This window comes from Hippopotamus amphibius, chromosome 9, assembly GCF_030028045.1.
Source record: "Hippopotamus amphibius kiboko isolate mHipAmp2 chromosome 9, mHipAmp2.hap2, whole genome shotgun sequence".
NCBI classification, from domain to species: domain Eukaryota; kingdom Metazoa; phylum Chordata; class Mammalia; order Artiodactyla; family Hippopotamidae; genus Hippopotamus; species Hippopotamus amphibius.
This window is the reverse complement of record NC_080194.1, coordinates 499379-518539: the sequence shown is the minus strand read 5'-3', so window position 1 is coordinate 518539 and position 19161 is coordinate 499379. Positions and strand designations below refer to the sequence as shown.

General features: G+C 48.6%; 1 protein-coding gene across 1 annotated transcript in view; it reads left to right on the top strand.

Moving 5' to 3' along the window:
* Window positions 1-19161, top strand: part of PTPRJ (protein tyrosine phosphatase receptor type J) — a 46560-nt gene that overhangs the window by 18021 nt on the left and 9378 nt on the right. The window contains exons 7-19 of the mRNA XM_057749761.1: window positions 959-1216; window positions 1992-2270; window positions 4721-5011; window positions 8569-8700; window positions 10056-10266; window positions 10370-10494; window positions 11305-11392; window positions 13553-13594; window positions 14685-14693; window positions 14791-14878; window positions 15428-15518; window positions 17874-17947; window positions 18045-18179. Coding sequence (XP_057605744.1) covers window positions 959-1216; window positions 1992-2270; window positions 4721-5011; window positions 8569-8700; window positions 10056-10266; window positions 10370-10494; window positions 11305-11392; window positions 13553-13594; window positions 14685-14693; window positions 14791-14878; window positions 15428-15518; window positions 17874-17947; window positions 18045-18179 — 1823 coding nt within the window. The remainder of the gene's footprint in view (window positions 1-958; window positions 1217-1991; window positions 2271-4720; window positions 5012-8568; window positions 8701-10055; window positions 10267-10369; window positions 10495-11304; window positions 11393-13552; window positions 13595-14684; window positions 14694-14790; window positions 14879-15427; window positions 15519-17873; window positions 17948-18044; window positions 18180-19161) is intronic.

Sequence of the window (19161 nt, the reverse complement as noted above, 5' to 3'; positions counted from 1 at the left end):
TATGGAATATTTAGGTTATTTCTACTATTTTTATGTTTATAGTACACTGCTGCCTTTCATGGTCTTCTGTCTGTGGAATCCTTTTGACATCAGGAATCTGGTGGTAGGGAAAGAAGAGTCTCAGTTACCTTCCTTTAAGGAGAACCCACTTAAAAATTATATGGGGATGTATGTATACATATAGCTGATTCAGTGGTGTACAGCAGAAACCAACACCACATTGTAAAGCAATTATACTCCAATAAAGAAGCGAAAAAAATTAATTTTGGAGCGGACGGTACAGGCATGTGGTACAAAATTAAGAAAAAAATACAAAGTGTTTTACAGTGAAAATGTTTCCCTCTTTTGTCCCGTATCTACTCAGTTTCTCTCTTTAGAGGTGACCTTGGTTACTGGGTAGAGAGAGCAAAGCTTTGTAAGCTAAGGGCAGGAAAGAGGCCCTCTTATCTAGCTGTTTCTGGCATCTGTGCATTTCAGGTTTTCTCTTCAGTATGCCATCTATGTTATACAAAGATGTTTTCTTTTGAGGGAGTGATTAAAAAAAACCAAACGACTTATTGAGATGTAATACACATCTTGAAAAGCACACACATGCTAAGTGCATAGTTTGATGCATCTTCACAAACTGAACCCCTCTGGTCACTAGCACTCAGATCAAGAAACAGCGTGATTTCCACTCCAGAACCCCCCCAAAGGGGACATCTATCTCTGTGACAGAAGCAAAAGACCCGAAAACTGATAGGATGAGCTGGTAAGTTCATCTGTGTTATAGAAGAGCCAAAATTCTTGAAAGAACTGAGCGTGTGTGTTTCTTACCTAAGTTTTGTAGTTTGCCCTATATGAGCGCATTTGTTTGATGGTAAAAGATCAAGTTCTCTTGAGAGACACCTTGGAATAAAGTTGGACGTTATGATGGTTGTTTACAGACTTCCTTTTTTTCTTCCTCTCCTCCGACCAGACCCCAGTGAAGTGTTTGACATCCGTGTGGTTAATGTCACCACGACTGACATGCAGTTGGAGTGGCAGAATACAGACAGGGCTGCTGGGTACACCTACCGTGTAGAGATACAGTCCGAGTACGGCTCTGAGCTGACAAACAGTTCTCGTGAAGCAGTCACTCTGGAGGGCCTGATCCCAGGCACCTTATATAACATCACAGTCTTCCCAGAAATGGACCACGTCCGGGGGATCTCCAGCTCCATTGCACAGTACACACGTAAGTGTCTCAGGACAACCCTCCTGAGGGAGTATTCTCCCTGAGTGTCACTTGGAGGATGGGACGTAAGCATTGGTTAAATGATGGGGTCAGAGGCCCTTGTGTTTCTGGGCTCCAGGTAGGTTGCGAAGCTGCGTAAGCGGAGAACATCAGCCTCAGCAGAGGTTCTGCTGTGCTCTGGGGGCACGGGTGCTGAGCCACGTGGACTTGGCATCGTCTTCCGAAGCAGAAAGCGATCCCATGAGCATGGGAAACGTGACTATTCATTCATTCCTTGGGAATACAGACCAGAGGAGGGTCACCCTGTCCTGTTGGCATTGGAAGATGCAGCGCCAATGAGGCACTTTGCATGCAGCAGTGAGGGAGGTGCTTTGCTAATATTTGACCTAAGTGTATGGTGGAAATGGTGGCTTGTAATGTCTTTTTTGTATATTTTTCTCTTTCATTAATCATATTTCAAAAACAGATGGCAAATGACATCTTGAAAATATATTTCAGATAAAGTATTAAAGAAGCCTGAAAAACTTATAATTCTTTTGAGATTTAATCTGCATAATTATTTTGTGAATGTCTCTTTTGGGAAGCCTTCCATCTTTCAAGCCCAGCAAATATTAGCTTTTTTAATTTTTTCCCAAAAGCAGCCAGGCTATTTTTATTTTTTATTAAATTAAATTAAATTAATTAATTTTCAGCTATTTTTACATGCAATAAATGAAATGGTTCAAGCTAATCCATGCTTTTTTTTTTTTTTTTTTTTTTTTTTTAAAAAACTAAGGGCCCAGCAACGTGTCTAACATTGAAATAAGGACCAACATCACGGCAGCAACCATAAACTGGCAGAACTTTGACGCAGCCTCTTCGAGGTACACCTACCGCCTTCTTATTGAGCAGGATGGAAACTCCAGCCAGGCCACACACAGAGCCACGGGCAGCGGCATCACGTGTGCTGCCGTCACCGAATTAACACCTGGCTCCTCGTACACTGTGAAGATCTTCACATGGGTGGGGAACGTCACCGAGTCGCTGGCACCTGGCTGGCAGACCTTCTGTACAGGTGAGTCGTCCCCGGTGCCTCTTGGACTCCTTGTGTGATGCTGGCCTTGCACGCAGCTCCTCGTAATAAGCTCTGGTTGATGAGCTTTCGTGTGATGTGTGCTGACAGACCCTGAGCCTCCGGGCATCCTCTTCGCGTGTTAGTGCTGTCCTGCTACACTCGTCATTGATTCATTCAGCGGATACGTCTTGAGCGTTTACTCTATGTCGGGCACTGTTAAAGGACGCAGTGTCCCTGCCTTTCTGGAACTTTTATTCTGGTACGAAAGGCATAATAAAGAGGATAAGTAGGTTATGAGGTGGTGATTACTAAGGAGAGGGAAATAAACAAGGACAGGGGAAATGAGATGTTTACCTTGGGAAGGCTTCATTGAAAAAGTGACTTTCGAGCAAAGCCTTGAAGGAAGGAAGGCCCGCCGTGTGGAGGCGGGGTGTAGAGCGTCGCAGGCGGAGGGGCAGCCGGTGTTGGGGTCCCGGGCCTGGAGGGTCCGGCTGTGCTGGAGGAGGAGCAGGAGGTCAGGGTGGCAGAAGTGGAACCAAGGGAGCACGAGGTGACGGGCCAGGGCGTGGGTGGTGCGCGGGCTTGCAGTTCATAGATTGGCTTTTACGCTGAGGGAGACAGGGAGGTTATTGTTAAAATGGATGCGCAGCTTTTTCACTTTTTTTTTTTTGCCTTTCAAAAGTGTTTTATTTTTCAAGTGTAAAAAAAAGGGATACAGCGTGCACAGGTATTAGAAAGAAATCGTGGAAATTATGTGATTACTACAGCAAAATGTTTAAAATTCTTTAGTATCGTGTGGGTATTGAGAATAAGCACGTGGAGTCCATACGCTCTCTGAAATCAGAGTGTCCGTGTCTTACGGTCAGAGGCCCTAGAAAATCTCTTTACCTTTTCTTTCTTTCTTTCTTTCTTTCTTTCTTTCTTTCTTTCTTTCTTTCTTTCTTTCTTTCTTTCTTTCTTTCTTTCCTTCTTTCCTTCTTTCCTTCTTTCCTTCTTTCCTTCTTTCTTTCTTTCTTTCTTTCTTTCTTTCTTTCTTTCTTTCTTTCTTTCCTTCCTTCCTTCCTTCCTTCCTTCTTTCTTTCTTTCTTTCTTAAGAACTTTTATTGAGATGTAATTGACATACAGTTTTTCACCTTTCTTGATCCTTACGTTTCAGTGCAAAAAGTGTGATCTTTTAAAGAGAAGAGCCCTGTGTTTACGTGAGGGAGCTTTCAGGGCGTAAGCTGGGGAATGTTTTGTACCCAGTAGCGAGCACGTCTGCTAGCAGCTCTGGTCGTGGGGCCCTCACCGCCTCCGTACCCGTGCACCGCCTTCTTCCCCACCCTCTCTGCACCTGCCTCCTCCCTTCCCCAGACCAAGCCATTCGCGTGCATTCAGGCTGACTTGGAAGAGGGGTGGCAGTCGCCCGGATCAGCCTCCCTGGTGGTGTGGGAGCTGGAACCTCGATGGCCTCTGTCTGACCTCTCATGTGGCATGGCCGCAGAGATCCCTGCCGCTTTGAGTGCCCTCTGCGTCCTCCGGCTCCGTCCACCGGGCGTAGGCTCTCATTTTTGGTGCTTGGGAGGCTTCGTCGCTGATATTTATCTCAGCTGCAGTTGTTGTGGCCTGTAGCAAGAGAAGCATACCTGTGAGCGTTCATGGAGGGGCGGACAGACCAGGCGCTGTGGGAGCAGGTGTGCTTCAGGCAGGGTCCCTTCCAGGCCTCAGGTGGAGGTGTGGGCCGGCGTTGCACCAGGTGACTCTTCAGAACTTTTCCTGCTTTAAGACACTGCAACATTGAAGTAATGATAATATTTCCTACCAGTACACTAATACAGAGTTTTCCATTTACATCGGTTTTTTGTTGGCCCTCAATAAAATGCTAGTGGCCCTCAGACAGGTAGAGACAAATCACAACCCATTTTAAAGATGAGGAAACGGATACCATTTACCATTGATTATTCAGCTTGTTGTGTATGTAGAAAACACCCTGGACTTGGATTTAGAAAACCTGAGATCCAGTTTTGGCTTCGCCCCTGGCCAGCCATGCCATCTGTAGCAAGTTACTTAATCTCTCTAAGCCTCTGTCGATTCATCTGCAAAATGGGACAGTATTAACCCTGCCTGTTCCAGAAGGATTGTCAGGGGGGCCCCGAGACGAGGTGACGCAGGTGAAGACGTTGCTGCCCCCCCAGGGTGTTGTGGCTGCCTCTCACGGAGCCCTGTGCCCTTCCAGCCCGGAGCCTGACGGCCCTGTTTCATGTAATCCTCAGGTAGTCCTGCGGCGGAGGCTCAGGGCAGTTGAGAGCGGACCCGAGGTCACCCAGTTCAGCTAAGGCCCAGTTCAGGGTCAGCCTGTGCCTCTCCCGCCATACCCCATGGCTCTGTTCTCGTCACCAGCGGGCCGGGACTGTTGCTCCCCAGCTGTCCGTGTTCCAAGAATCTCCTGACGTGCTGTGCTTGCTTTGCAGACCCTGCACCAGTAGCCTCCTTCCACTGTGAAGTGGTCCCCAGAGAGCCCACGTTGGTCCTCAAGTGGGCCTGCCCTTTCGGCACCAACGCAGGCTTTGAGCTGGAGGTCAGCCACGGAGACTGGAAAAATAGGACGAACCTGGAGAGCTGCTCGTCGGAGAACGGCTCTGAGTACAGGACGGAAGTCACACATTTGAATTTCTCTACCTCGTACGACATTAGAATCGCCGCCTGGTCCTGTAACAAGATGTCACTGCCCACCCAAAGCGCGTGCCTGACTGGCATCACAGGTGGGCTTCAGGGAGGGCAGGGTGGCCAGGTGGCATCGTGGTCACCCCGGAAAACTGACCCCGAGGGTCTGCAGCTGTGGCCTGGAGACCTGTTTCTAAAAAAACATATCCCCAAATATTTGTTTTTGTTGGCCTAGATGGTTAACCCAGTTCGATAGAAATCTAGTCTATATATTCTATAGAATCTATATAATCTGTAGAAATCTAGTGAGAGGGCATTTTTTACATGCCAAAAGTTTCCTTTGTTTTACAGAATAACTTGTTGCCACGTTTTCTTTTAGGCGGTACGTTCCCCTGCTGCATTAAAACAGAACGGTTTTGTAGAAACGTGCAAATGCACACAAAAGCAAAGGACAGTGTAATGGAACCCACGTGCCCGTCATCTCTCAGTTGACCATTTGTGAGCGTCTGACCCGTCTTGTTTCATTTATATCCCCTACTGGATTTCTTTGAGGCTAGTCCTGGTTAGCCTGTAATTTTATTTGTAAGCGTCTCAGTGTGTGTTGCTGCAAGATGGGGATTCCTTTTCACTTTCTCTCCAACATAACCACATTACTATTACCACGACACTTAAAAATTTAACACTACTTTTTTTTTTTTTCTTTTGGCCGTGCTGCGTGGCTTGTGGGACCTCCGTCTCCCGATTGAACCTGGGACATGGCAGTGAAAGCCCGGAATCCTAACCATTAGGCCACCAGGGAACTCCCAACAATACTTTTTTTTAACTATTATCAGAGAGATATTCAGTCAAGATTCATATTTCCCTAGAATCCGTGTTAAGAGACTTCCCAGCTATGTTGGGAAATGGATTCACTGACAAGAGATCCTCCTAGGTAATCTTTTCATGGCCACCATTTTTTTTCAACTTGGAAAAAATTGCTTCTTTGCTTTTTTTTAAAAATTGAGATGTGGTTGATTTACAATATTAGTTTCAGGTGCACAACACAGTGATGCATGATTTTATCGATTATACTGCATTTACCATTATTGTGCCATGTTGGCTGTATCCCCTGTGCTGTACAGTGTGTCCTTGTCACTTACCTATTTCATACATAGCGGTTTGTACCTCTGAATCCCCTGCCCTGTCTTGCCCCTCCCCGCTCCTTTCCCCACTGCTAACCACCAGTTTGTTTTCTTTATCTATGTCTGTTTCTGTTTTGTTACATTCATTCTTTTTTCCGTTTCATCTGTCTTTTGCTCGCTGTATCTCTGCCAAAATTATGTCTTAGGTCAACCTGGTTTGAGTTGGTTTTGCTTTGTGCTTTTTGGCTCCTGGGTATAATACTTCCTTTAGTGTATCAGAATGTTTTCAGCCAATTTCTAAAGAATTAGTGGTTGAAATAGTAAGAAGCAAAGGCTTCTTTCTTCAGGGACACTGACTTGAAAAGTGGTTGAGGAATTCTATTGACAAAGCCTTGGACTTAGGCAGACCTGGGTTTGATTCTAAAGTCTTCCTTTTACTAGCTGTGTGATCTCAGAGAAGCTCTTAACCTCTCTGAATCTCGTTTTTCTTAGTTTTTAAAAAGGGGAAATAATACCTACCTTCCTGGACTGTTATATGAACTAGATGAGGTAGTGTATGTGGAAGATCACTTCAGAGCTGCCATGTATGGCTGTTCAAGTTGTGCACTGCACAGTTCCATGGGACACCATTCATATAGTCTACTGTACACATGGGATTCCTTGGAGTTGTGTGGTACACAGCTATATAGGATGGCCCGGGGTCCCACTCTTTTGTGTTTCTGCAGCACTCTAGAGTGTGATAGAAACAGTGGACCTTGTTGGGTACTTTTTTGTAGTTCTCTGTTTTGTGAAGTCATCTCAGTGGGTACGCTACTGAGGAACACGAGCCATGTCTGGTCTGGTATCTCCAGGGCTGAGCACAGTGCCTCGTGAAGGGAAGGAGCTTGTCAGAGTCCGTTGCTTCTGAAGCTGAGCGGTGTGTGGTCGGGTTAGGTAACGACCACTTAGCGTTTAGGCCAGTGATTCCCTCACTTTCTAATCCGTAGCTCCCTTTCCTCAGATGAATTTTTATGTATAAATTTAGCATGCTTTTTAAATGTACAAATTTAACACTTTTTTAATTGAACATAGAGGCAGAGCTGCATTTTGTCTGAGCGAGGTAGGACGTGGCGGTGGCGGGGGTGAATCGGGGCGAGTCGGAGCCGTGGTCTTGCAGCCTCTGTCTGTGGCTTGCTTACTGTGTGCCCGGGGTCAGGGCCACTGTGCTGAGCGAGGCAGGCGGGCCCTCGACTGTAGGACAGAGAGGAGCAGTGGGAAGGGAGGGATTTCCAGGCTGGGAGGAGGGTGAGCTGACTTGGGGCAGGGAGCGGGGGCTCCTCGCTGGCCAGCTGAGAGGCGCAGAGCTGAGGGCAGCGTGGGAGCCGGTGTCAGTGGTGTCTGTGGAGGCAGTGGGCACGGAGACGCGGGCGGCACCTCCAGGTGGCCACCCCTGTCGGCTGCTAGAGAGGTTGCCGGAGGATGGCTTGGAGCCGTGCCTTCCAGTAGAAAACCACGTGAGCCTCCCGTATAATAAGAAATTCTCCAGGAGTCACAGTAAGAAACTGTAAAAAGGAGCCGCTGAAATGAGTTTTGATCACATTTTATTTAGCTCAGTATATTAAAAATGTTATTTCATGTAATTTGCATAGAGTAAGTTATTAATGAGATATTTTACGTCCAAACTTGGACGAATCACCTCTCAAGTGTTCAGTGGCTACGTGTGGTTAGAGGCTGTCATACTGGACAGTACATTTGGACAATTGTGTTGTATTTTTTTTTTTTGAGTTCAGTTTTCTCAGTCTCCCTGAATCTTTATTATAATAAAAACACACAAATTGTATGTGGGAGACAAACTCAGGTAGAGAGAATGTGTAGAGAGGGATCATCTTTAATTCAGCTTTCCCTTCCTTTTGTGTTAATTCAGAGAGTGGCTTCACAAGCTTAGCTCGGGAAGGAGAGGCACGGGATCAGAAAGGCCACCCACGGAATGTTCCCGGGGAGGCTTTTCTGGTTTCCTGGAAGAGGGTCCCTCGGGTTCCTCTAGGTGGAGTGTTAAGCCAACCTCAGCAAAAATGAAGATGTTGGTGTGGAGGGCACAGGGCAGGGATGCAGCCAGGTCGCAGGAGCAGGTGTGTCCTCTCCACGCATCTCTGCTTGCCTCTGGGTACCTGCTCCGTCGTTGTTCTCTGACCGACCCGTCCTGGGGCCACGTCCACGTGGCGGCGGATGTCTGTGCCGCCCCCACGTCCCCACACAGTCTCTGTCTCCTCTCCTCCTTCTCAGGATGAGGAAGCTGGCCTTTCTGGGGCGGGAGGGACTGGGGGACGACAGAAAAGGCAGGTTATCTTCTACAAACAAGGCCACCCTGGGGACGAGGCTGGAGCCCCTGAAGGGGGTGCCGTCAGCGAGGCCGGCGGCCGCCTCTCTCGCCACCGCGTCCCTTCCCTGCCCTTGGCCTCCGGGCTTGCGCGGCGGCACACCCGCTGCTCCCTGGCGTCGCTCCTTCTGCGGTTTTCCGTGTTGGGGGCATCGCGCTGTGCTCTGTTCCGTTTCAGACCCCCCCTCTCCGGACGGACCCCCCAACGTCACGTCGGTGAGTCACAATTCGGTGAAGGTCACGTTCGGCGGGTTTGAAGCCAGCCACGGCCCCATCACAGCCTACGCGCTCCTCCTCACCACCGGGAACGGTAAGCAGGCGCCCCGCGGGCTGGGCGGGCGCCAGCCTTTGCCTGGGGAGGGAGCCCCGCCGGCCCTGCGGCCGCAGCCCTGCCCCGCACCCGGCCGCAGCGCGCAAGCAGCCAGGGTGGCTCTTCCGGGAGCTCCCGCCGCTTTTGGGTGGCCGGCTGGCGTTGGCCTGTGGCCACGACGTGCTTCGCTCTGACCTTGGGTTTTCATCTCTTTTGCAGCACCAGGATATTAGTTTTAACCAACTTTGTCACACACACACACACACACACACACACACACACACACACACACACACACACACACACGTTATTCTCAAAGGGTGACTTTCTCTTGGAAGAAAACAAAGAGATTTGCATTTGTAGTGGGAACTTGAAAAGAGCATCCTCATAGCTGAGAGAGGAGGTGGCTTCAATGCTGCTTTTCCTTAAAGGGCTCCATCACATTCCTTGGAAGTAAGAAGGGAATGATTTGAGGGTGTCTTTGTTTGCTGTGCGTGGGTGCTTTGCCGAAGGCCTGGGTTTAAAGTGCTGAGTTTTGGAAATTCCCTGGCGGTCCAGTGGTTAGGCCTCAGTGCTTTCAGTGCCATGGGCCCGGGTTCAACCCCTGGTCGGGGAAATAAGATCCCTCAAGCCATGCGGCCAAAAAAAAAAAAAGACAAGTTTTGCTGCTTTTGGTGATTCTTTAAACTGACTGAGAGTAATGCAGTACTGCCCCGTCCAGTCTCGCAGCCTGCGATGCTGCCCTCGTCTCCCCGAGGAAGACAGAGATCAGACACACTGTCAGGGCTGCAGACATCTGTGAAGACAAGGGGTTCACTGGTGTCGTAAACCTGCGTCTAAATTTCAAAAAGAGACTTTGAGATCTTTCTCTCTTTCTTTCTTTTGTTTTGGGTTTGTTTCAAACACCTAGTCTTTTTGCTGTCAAGGTTTTCAGCAGATGCCAAGCTCAGACCTGTGCTGACCGGGCAGACGATAAATGACCCGCTTGACCGGTCCCAGCCTCTAATGGATGAGATCACACCCTCCACCTTACGTGGTCTGGGTTAGAAACTCGACTCTACCACGTAGGCCGTGCGGCTTTGGGCCCAGGCCGTGTTAGCTTTCTGTGCCTCCGTTTTCCCATCTGTAAAATGGGGGTGGTAAGCCTACGTGATGAGATTATTGTGGGGATTAAATGAGTTCATGTAAATGAGGCCCTTAGAACCTCACATGGGGAAAACCTGGCAGAGCGAGCGTGCCTGAGAGATGGCAGCTGTCCCCGCCGTCACCCAGTGCCAAGGCCGTTATTTGGAAATGCGGGAGACGTCCGTCTGCAGTCACTTTCTTACGCCTTTCCTTCTGTGTGCCGTGCTCAGCGGTTTACCCGTCGGCAGATGTTTTGAGATACACGTATGAAGATTTCAAAAAGGGGGCCTCGGATACTTATGTGACATACCTCATAACAACAGAAGAAAAGAGACGTTCTCAGGGCTTGTCCGAAGTCTTGAAATACGAGGTCACTGTTGGGAACGAGTCCACCACGCACGGCTACTACAACGGGAAGCTGGAACCTCTGGGCTCCTATCGGTAATGCCTGGCGCGTCCTGCCCTCGGGGGGCTGGGCCTCTGAGTGCAGATGTGTGTGTGCCTGGGGGGTCAGCCTCCTCTTTTCCCTCCTGTCATCCCACAGGGCTTCTGTGGCTGGCTTCACCAATATCACCTTCAAGCCTCGCAGCGGTGGGCTCATAGACGGGGCCGAGAGCTACGTGTCCTTCAGTCGCTACTCAGAGGCCGTCTTCTTGCCCCAGGATCCAGGTAGAGGAGCATCGGTGCTGTTTGCAGCGCCCTGCGTTTTTACTTCCGGCATCCACAGAAGGATGGGTGTCTGCGTGCCTCGCTGGGGCCCCCGGGGGGTTGGAGAGCCTGGGCGCGCCTCTCAGACGCTGAGACGTCACTTGGCCATCAGGACCCGGCTCGCTTCCTCCTCTGAGGACCCCGCAGCCCCTGCCCGCCACACTCCCTTCTCCGAATGCCGGTCACGCTTCCCGTCTGCAGGCGCTGTCTGGTCCTCTTTTCTCACTGTAGGCATGTGTGTGCCCGTGTCCCAGACACGCCTGTGACTTTTAGTGCCTGGATCCCTTGAATGTTAGCAGCAGAAGGAGCCATGGAGGTCATCTTGTCCAACTCACTTTTTATTTTATTTTTTAAAAATTTTGTTGAAGCATAGTTGATTTACAATGTTGTGTCACTTTCTGGTGTGCAGCGAAGTGATTGTTATGCATATATATATATTCTTTTTCATATTCTTTTCCGTTGTGGTTTATCCCAGGAAGTTGAATATCCTCGTTTATCCATCCTGTGTGTAATAGTTTGCATCTGCTAATCCCAAACTCCCCTTCCTTCCCTCCCCCACTCTGCCTCCCCCTTGGCAACCACAGGCCTGTCTTCCGTGTCCGTGAGCCTGGTTCTGTTTCGCAGATGGGTTTGCTTCTGTCTTATTTTCGATTCCACATCAACGTGCTGTCATGCGGCATGTCTTCCTCTTTCGGACTCACTGCCCTTAGTGTGATGCTCTCCACTTGTTTGTGACACCTCTTGACGCGCCTCCCATTTGGACTTTCCCAGGTGTCATCTGTGGAGCAGTTTTCGGATGTATCTTTGGTGCCTTGGTTATCGTGGCTGTGGGAGGCTTCATCTTCTGGAGGAAGAAAAGGTGACTGTTGCTTACGTTAACAATAGTGTCCTAATTTTAAAGGGAGCTTTTTGTTGTGGATAATAAGACATTCACATGGGTGGAAGGGAGCCTGTAATGAGCCCCAGGTCCCCGTTGTCCAGAGTCTTCACCATCTGGCCAGGCTTATTTCATCTTAGTCTCTGAGCTGGAGGGTTTCATTTTATTTTATTTTGTTTATTTATTTTTGATTAATTTTTTTAGCATTAAAAAAAATATATATATATATATATATTTGGTTGCGCCAGGTCTTAGTTGCGGCAGGCAGGATCCTTAGTTGTGGCGGGCAGGATCCTTAGTTGCGGTGGGCAGGATCCTTAGATGCAGCAGGCAGGATCCTTAGTTGCGGCAGGCATGTGGGATAGAACCCGGGCCCCTGCACTGGGAGCGTGGCGTCTTAACCACTGCACCGCCAGGGGAGTCCCCGTGAGCTGGAGGGTTTTAAAGCATCAGGTCAAGGTAAACACTGCAGCAGAGGGGGCTGCCTTCAAACGGGCGTTCTAGTTCACAAACCGGAACGTTAAGAGACGGCGTTTTAGCGTCAGCCAAGTTTGAACACGCGCTCCGTCTGACTGGCGGTTAGGAAGCGTGGCTTTAACGTCCTGGATAAGCTGTGATTTGGGGATGATAACAGTGCCTAACTCGTTTAATGCTGAGGAGCACTGAACACAAAAAAAGCGCATCGACAGTGTCTTATACCTTGTATGCTATTATTATTTTACCTGTACAGTTACTCTTTGGGGTAAATAGTAAAAATAGCAACCCTGTCTTGAGCACTCTCTGTGTGCCTGGACGGTGCTTTCCCTGAATTCTCTCGTGCACGAGGCTCTGTGAGGCAGGCCTCATAAGCCCCGTTGCGAGGATGCGGAAGCTGAGGGTAGGAGATGTGGAAACAGACTTGAACATGGTCTTTGCCTTTCATCGCACACCCTCCCTGCACGGCCTGACCGTGCAGGGGTGACGCCTGTGTGTCAGCTGGGCTTTATTTGCTGTCATCGGGGGCTGCCAGCCAGGGTGTCATCCTGGCCCAGGGTTTCTAATGCGTCCTTCACCTGGTCTGCTGCCACGGCCTTGCCCTTGCGGGTGGACAGGCAAGGCCTGTGTTCCAGCTTTTTGCATTAGATTCTGATTTTTGTGCGAGGGAGGGGCCCAACACAGCTTTATTGTTTCTTGTTAAAATTAAAGTTATACATACTTATGGCAAAAAATGTAAAGAGCAACAAGAAACAAAAAAAGAGCACAGAAAGGAAATAATTCATAATCACACCCATGTGAAACGGCTCTTGCGGTTGACGTGATCACGAAACACGCGCAGACACACGCGCAGACACACACGCAGACACAGACATGGCCTTGTGCTTGCTGTTTCTGGGCCTGCTCTGTGCACAGGGCATCGGGGCCGCCTCCCGTCCTCTCATTTTAAGTGGCTGCTGAGTGTTCAGCAAACTATTCAACCCATTTCCTGATGTTCTCAGGTGTTTTTTTTGTTTGTTTTTTCTTCTTCCATAATTACTTATCTTTGTGTGGAAATCTGGGCACATTCATGCCTGTTCCCTTAGGCTAAATTCCACGCTGGGCAGTTGCTGGGTCCGTGGGTGTGCATGTTTTCAGTGTTGATGTGTGCTGTGAAATGGCCTTCCAGAAGGTTTTCTTTTTTGTTTTGTTTTTTTTTTTTTAAAACACCGACATGGGGCTTAGCCAGCAACACAGGAGAATGCTGGGTGCCCTACCACCTTGCCAGCACTGGATGTATTTTCTGGTTTATTATTTTGGCTTTATCAGAAAGGCTGTTTCAGAACAAAAACAAAAGAACAAACAGAAAACCAAACAACAGACACCAGAGCCCTAAACAACGCGTGTGGCTCTGCACTCGGGTGACGCTGCGGGTGCGCGTGGACCCAGAGAGACCCCTGCAAGTTGCTGGACTAAGATTCTTCGGTACTTTTAGGGGCTGTAAAAGCGAGTAGCTTCACAGGCTTGTACTCAGCACTTGCTGCTGAGACCGTTAAGCTTCGTTTTCGTGAGCGGGATGTAACGGATGCACTAAAGCCCAGGGAGGAGGCATTTTGTGGATGCACGAAGAGGGCAAAGCACAGAATTACGCTGTTTCGATCTGATCGGTCTTTTTTTCTTTCAAAACAGGAAAGATGCAAAGAACAACGATGTGTCCTTTTCTCAAATTAAGTAAGTGTCTGGAGTTATGAGCCTTGAGACGTTTAATCCCCTAGTCTGTTCAGGGACTATTTTGAGATTTTTTTTCCTTTTTGGTGGAAGCTGCTGTTGCAGAAAAAAACTGATCCCACGAGAAACCAAGCACAACCCTCGGAGCGTTGGAGAACTCAGGTTTATGGAGCCAGTGGACCCAGACGAGCGAACGCTCCAAAATTCTGGGGCCCCGTTTCAGGGGAGTCTTCTCCTTATATAGGTTAAAACATACAGCTATCATTGTACAAACTGATTGGCTGCAAATTACTCTAGGTCACGGGGCAGTTACAGAGCGCGGCAGTTGCCAGGGGTTACACACATGGTAGGGGGTCCTGACAGGAACTTGTAGGAGCCGGACATTCCATTCCCATCAGGACGAAGGTCCCAATTTGCATTCTCACATTGGTTGTGGGTTGAAGGTAATGGTCACGTAACAAGTCTGTGTGCAAAGGGTCTCCAACAAAGGCTTGGGGTGGGTGCCTGAGAGCGAGACAGTCTTCCTTTATCTGATCACGCTTAGTCATTCATTTTACTGTGTCACTGAGAGTGGCGAGCAGGCCTTTGCAAGATAGAGGAGAGGAAGCAGTTACAAGTATGGAAGTTTCAATTTCCTCATCACTGCTGCCACTTTTCCTGATTGGTGCGTTTGCACCTGATCTTCCAGAAGTTCTTATCAGCCTTGTTATTCTGCAAGGAGCCTGTGTTGACGGGTCTCCTGAAGCCAGCTTCCTTGCCGTGTTCTGCTGTGGCAGATAGAACACTGCGTGTCCTGTTCTACCAATACATATATATTTTTTGATTTAAAAAATGGTAATCAAGATCTGGGAGGAGAGAACGTGCTCAGAGTCACAAAGCCAGCCAGTTGTATAACAGGGTCCAGACGTCAGATCTCCTGGCTCACGTTGCAGTATTTTGTAAATAACATTATCGTGACTCCCTCCCCCGTCCCCCCCGCATCATGCTATAGGTGTTCTTTTTTTGGGAAGATGTTTTCTGTCATCTCCAGAGTCATGGTTGAGTCATTTTTTCCTAACTGCTTGTTTTTTTTTCTTTCCTTCCTATGATGAAGACCTAAAAAGTGAGTGGACTCTCTGCTTTTTAAAAAAATAACTTGTATTTTTCTATTTTGAGTGTGAACGTGGTTAAATGCAAAAAATCCTGTTTGGTTTTCCTAGGACCAAGTTAATCAAAGTGGAGAATTTCGAGGCCTACTTTAAGAAACAGCAAGCTGACTCCAACTGTGGATTTGCAGAGGAATATGAAGTACGTGGCTATAAATGTGTTTTTAATTCCTTTATGTTTTTCCTGAAAGTTTGAAAACTGCCTGTTTGTTTTATGGTGACGCTTTGGGTACGAGGTGGCCCTCTTCGAGGGGAGAGAGAAGCTCTTGCATGTCCCCCGGCGGCCCCTCCAAAACCTCTCGGGGTGTCCCTCCTTGCTTCATCCAGCTTCTGGAAGCCCCAGGAATTCTTGACTTGTGGCTACATAACCTGCATCTTCGCGTGTCTCCTTTGCGTGTCTGTGTCTCAGTGTCTTTTCTCCTCTTACAAAGACACCAGTGATATTAGATTAAGGGCCCAGCCCTACTGCAGTAGGACCTCATCTTATCTTGATTACATCTAGCAAAAGCTATAATTTCAAATCAAATTGCATTCACAGGAACCGGGGGTTAGAGCGTCCGCGTATCTGTTTGAGGGACGCATTGTTACCCGTGACACCTGTGCATTCCCACTTTGTTCTGTCGTGCTCTCTGCACAGTGTAAATAGCATTTGAACGGGAGTGAATGAACAGCTCATATGTTCTGCTTTCAGGATCTGAAGCTTGTTGGAATTAGTCTACCCAAGTATGCCGCTGAACTGGCCGAGAACAGAGGAAAGAATCGCTATAACAATGTTCTGCCCTGTAAGTTGTTTTTTCCCACGTCGTTTTCCCTTTCCTCCCATCTCTGGCATCACTTCTCCAGCAGCAAAGGGGAGGAGAACCCGGAAGCTAACTAGCTACATGCACAGCCATTCCCTAGTCACCTGCTGGGCGCTTAGCACGGTGCTGAGGCGGATGTCATTGAGTTCAGTCCTCACGATGGTCTCAGGAAACAGGCAGTAGGATACGCGCTTTGCAGATGAGGAAAATGAGGCCCAGAGCGGCTGAGCGGCTGGTTCAGTCCCACCGGCGGTCAGGGCGGGACCAGGCTTGGCCGGGGCCTGTCGGTTTCATTCAGGGCACGGGCCGCAGCCTGTGCTGTGAGCGCCTTTATTCCCGTAGCGCCTTGATGTCCACTTGCGTGGTTCTGGAACGAAAGGGAGCAGGAAGAGGACGGGCAGGGGGTGATGCTTTCAGCTTGTCCAGAGGCGTCTCTGGTTGACCGAGTACATTCCACGGCGAAGGATGAATTCTGTTTGGATTTGCTGCTGTTTTTGAGAATTAACAGTGTCTGCAGCCTGACAGGGATAACCACACACTGAGTTTATTTTTTTTTCTGGCCATGCCGTGCAGCTGGTGGGATCTTAGTTCCCTGACCAGGGATTGACTCTGGGCTCTCAGCAGTGAGAGCACAGAGTCCTAACCACTGGACCACCAGGGAATTCCCACATCGAGTTTAAAATGAGAATTGTTTATCACCCATTAAGAGGAAATGTAAACCCATCTCCGTAGAAAGGTCTTTGTGGTCTCCCTCTCGGGTGGGAATTAGGGCACAGAAAGAAGTGTCAGTAGATCGTAGCTGTGTTCTGATTTAGCTGAAATTTATTGCTTTACTGGTAATTTTTACATCAGGGCGTTTAGAGACATTGTCCTTTTTACTTGAAGCTGTGTTCTTCTTTCCTGGCCTGAAGCGTCCACTTCCGTTTGGATTCAGGGTTTTCTAGCTTCTGCCTCCTTTCTCTTCCTCCGCGGCCCGCCTGGTGCTGACACCGACTCATGCACGTTCTGAGAAATGCTTCTAACACTGGGCTGGCGGGAGCCCCTCAGCTCTGCCCTTGGAGGGTTCCCGGGACCGTCTGTGGAGAGTTTCAGGTCCAGAGTTTGGATGTTGTTTTATTGGGAAGATTTTAGGCTGAAACTCACGTTGGTAACTGGGTTTAGGATTGTTATTTTGTCCAGGGGAGGGTGAGCTAGTGGAGCATGAGAGACAGGGAGACGTAAGCACGGCCGCTGGTGGCGCAGCCTCATGGCTGGAATTTTACGGATGTTATTTCATTTCTGGAGTTAGACAGTTTCGTGTGTGTTTTTGAGATGACAATATATAGAAAACATGAGAGTGTTATGTTCTGCATCCTTCCACTTCTAATAGTCTTTTAAAAAATATTGACGTGCAGTTGATGTACAATGTCGTGCTCATTGCTGCACAGCAGAGTGATTCTGTATTATATATATATACTCTGTATGGGTTATATGCATACATATATTTTTTCATATTCTTTTCCATTCTGGTTTATTACAAGCTGTTGACTATGGTTCCGTGTAAGGGTGCTGCACAGCAGGGCCTTGTTGTGCATCTAGTTGATCTGTAGTAGTTTGTGTCTCCCGATCCCAGACTCCTAGTTTATCCCCGCCACCCTCTCTCCCCTTTGATAACCGTAAGTTTGTTTTCTGTGCCTGTGAGTCTGTTTCTGTTTTGTAGATAAGTTCATTTGTGTCATATTTTAGATTCTACATATACCACTTATAATAGTCTCATACGTTCAGTTTACTCTTGCATTTGGGAATGTCTTTTTATAACCACTTTTTAATGATAATAGAGAACGTGTGAAAGGCTTAACTGAGTATCTACGCTGCTGTAGTGGAAAGGGCACTGGATTTGAATTCTGACTGACATTCACCAGATGAAAGTGCTTGGAAAAAGTCAATCTCTCTGACCCTCAGTTTCCTCATCTGTAAAATGGGCACAGAAGCTTGTAGGGTGGTTATGAGGAATAAATGCCTATGAAGGGCCTTCCCCGCTCATGGTACACACCCGCGGATGGCTTATAGTTGGTGTCATGTGAGAAGGGAGTCTGGGGTGGTTCAGAGCTTGGGACCTGGGGCCAGGCTGCCCGGGTTCACACCCTGGCTTTGCCACTTCCTAGCTCCGCCCAGGTGATCACGTAACTTCTGGTGACGGTGGGAATGAAATAAGGTCGTGGATGTAAAATGCCAGGCTGTGCAGCTCCAGGGTGTGGTGGAGGCCCTCTGTTGCCGTCCTGCACTCTTCCCTCTCTTTGCGTGTGGCACGTCCTCTTCCATATTCTAACGTGGAACCTTTTCCTTTGAATGTCACAGACGATATTTCCCGTGTGAAACTTTCGGTCCAGACCCATTCAGCTGACGACTACATCAATGCCAACTACATGCCCGTAAGTGGGGAGTGGGGCTCACGCTGGCCGGTTGTTAGGGGTCCTCGGAGCTCCGCTGGCTCTTTGAGGTCCCATATGTGCTGCTTTCTGTTTTCAGGGCTACCTTTCCAAGAAGGATTTTATTGCCACACAAGGACCTTTACCCAACACGTTGAAAGATTTTTGGCGTATGGTTTGGGAGAAAAATGTCTATGCCATTGTCATGTTGACCAAATGTGTGGAACAGGGAAGGGTAAGTGTCTTATTTTTATCATGATTCAGTTCAGTTCATTCTTTCATATTTACCGTGGTGGGAGGAGATCTTAAAAACCATTTGTCTTTTTAAAAAAAAAAAAACACTCCCCCAAACATTAGCACGTCTATTCTTAGAAATGTTTGTCTTTTTTTCCTCTAAAAGTTTAAAAAAATGCTTAAAAAAATCTATGTTATTATTACGTTTTTTGTGGACAGGGTGGTATGCTCTCTTCATTCAGTCACTGCTGCTGGCGTATCCGTGCACGGCAGGGGTGGGGAGCACAGTGGAGGCACTGGCGCGGCCCGGCCTCCAGCAGCTCTGTGAGTGAGGGCAAGCCCGTCCTGTCTCCGAGCAGCCAGCTGCACCTGGGAGAGGACCCCCTTCACCAACTCAGTGATTTTCAAACTTAGTCTTTAGCTTTGGGACCCTTTCTTTATGCAACATTTCTGACATATGCCCAGAGAAGTCTCAGCAGTTCCCTTTCCCTTCAGATGGCCTGGAATCGCCCTGGCCACTTCCATCAAAGACAAGATTTCTTCGAGGAATAAAATCCCATGTCGCCATAAATGGACCAAGGAGGACTGAGAAAACATGGGCTACATTCAGCAGTCCTCTGTGCCTGAGGAATAGGACCTAACGGGCTCTGTGAATCTTTTCATGTAGCTTCTTGAAGAACAGGATAGACGTCGAGTCCCCCCTCTTTCTGGGCAGTGCTCGTTCCCCAACCAGGGATCGAACCCGCGCCCCCTGCATTGGAAGGATGGAGGCTTAACCGCTGACCGCCAGGGAGGTCCCGAGGAGTCAAGTCCCTACGCCAGTGGTTCTGAAACTTAAACTGCATCAGAGTCACCTGGCGGTGGTCCTGCCTCCAGAGTTTCTAATTCAGAGGGTCTGTGGTGGACCCCAGAGCTGCCTTTCTGGCAGTTCCCGGTGCCTCTGCTCTGCCGCTCCAGGGGGCTCGCGCAGTCCCGGTAATCGT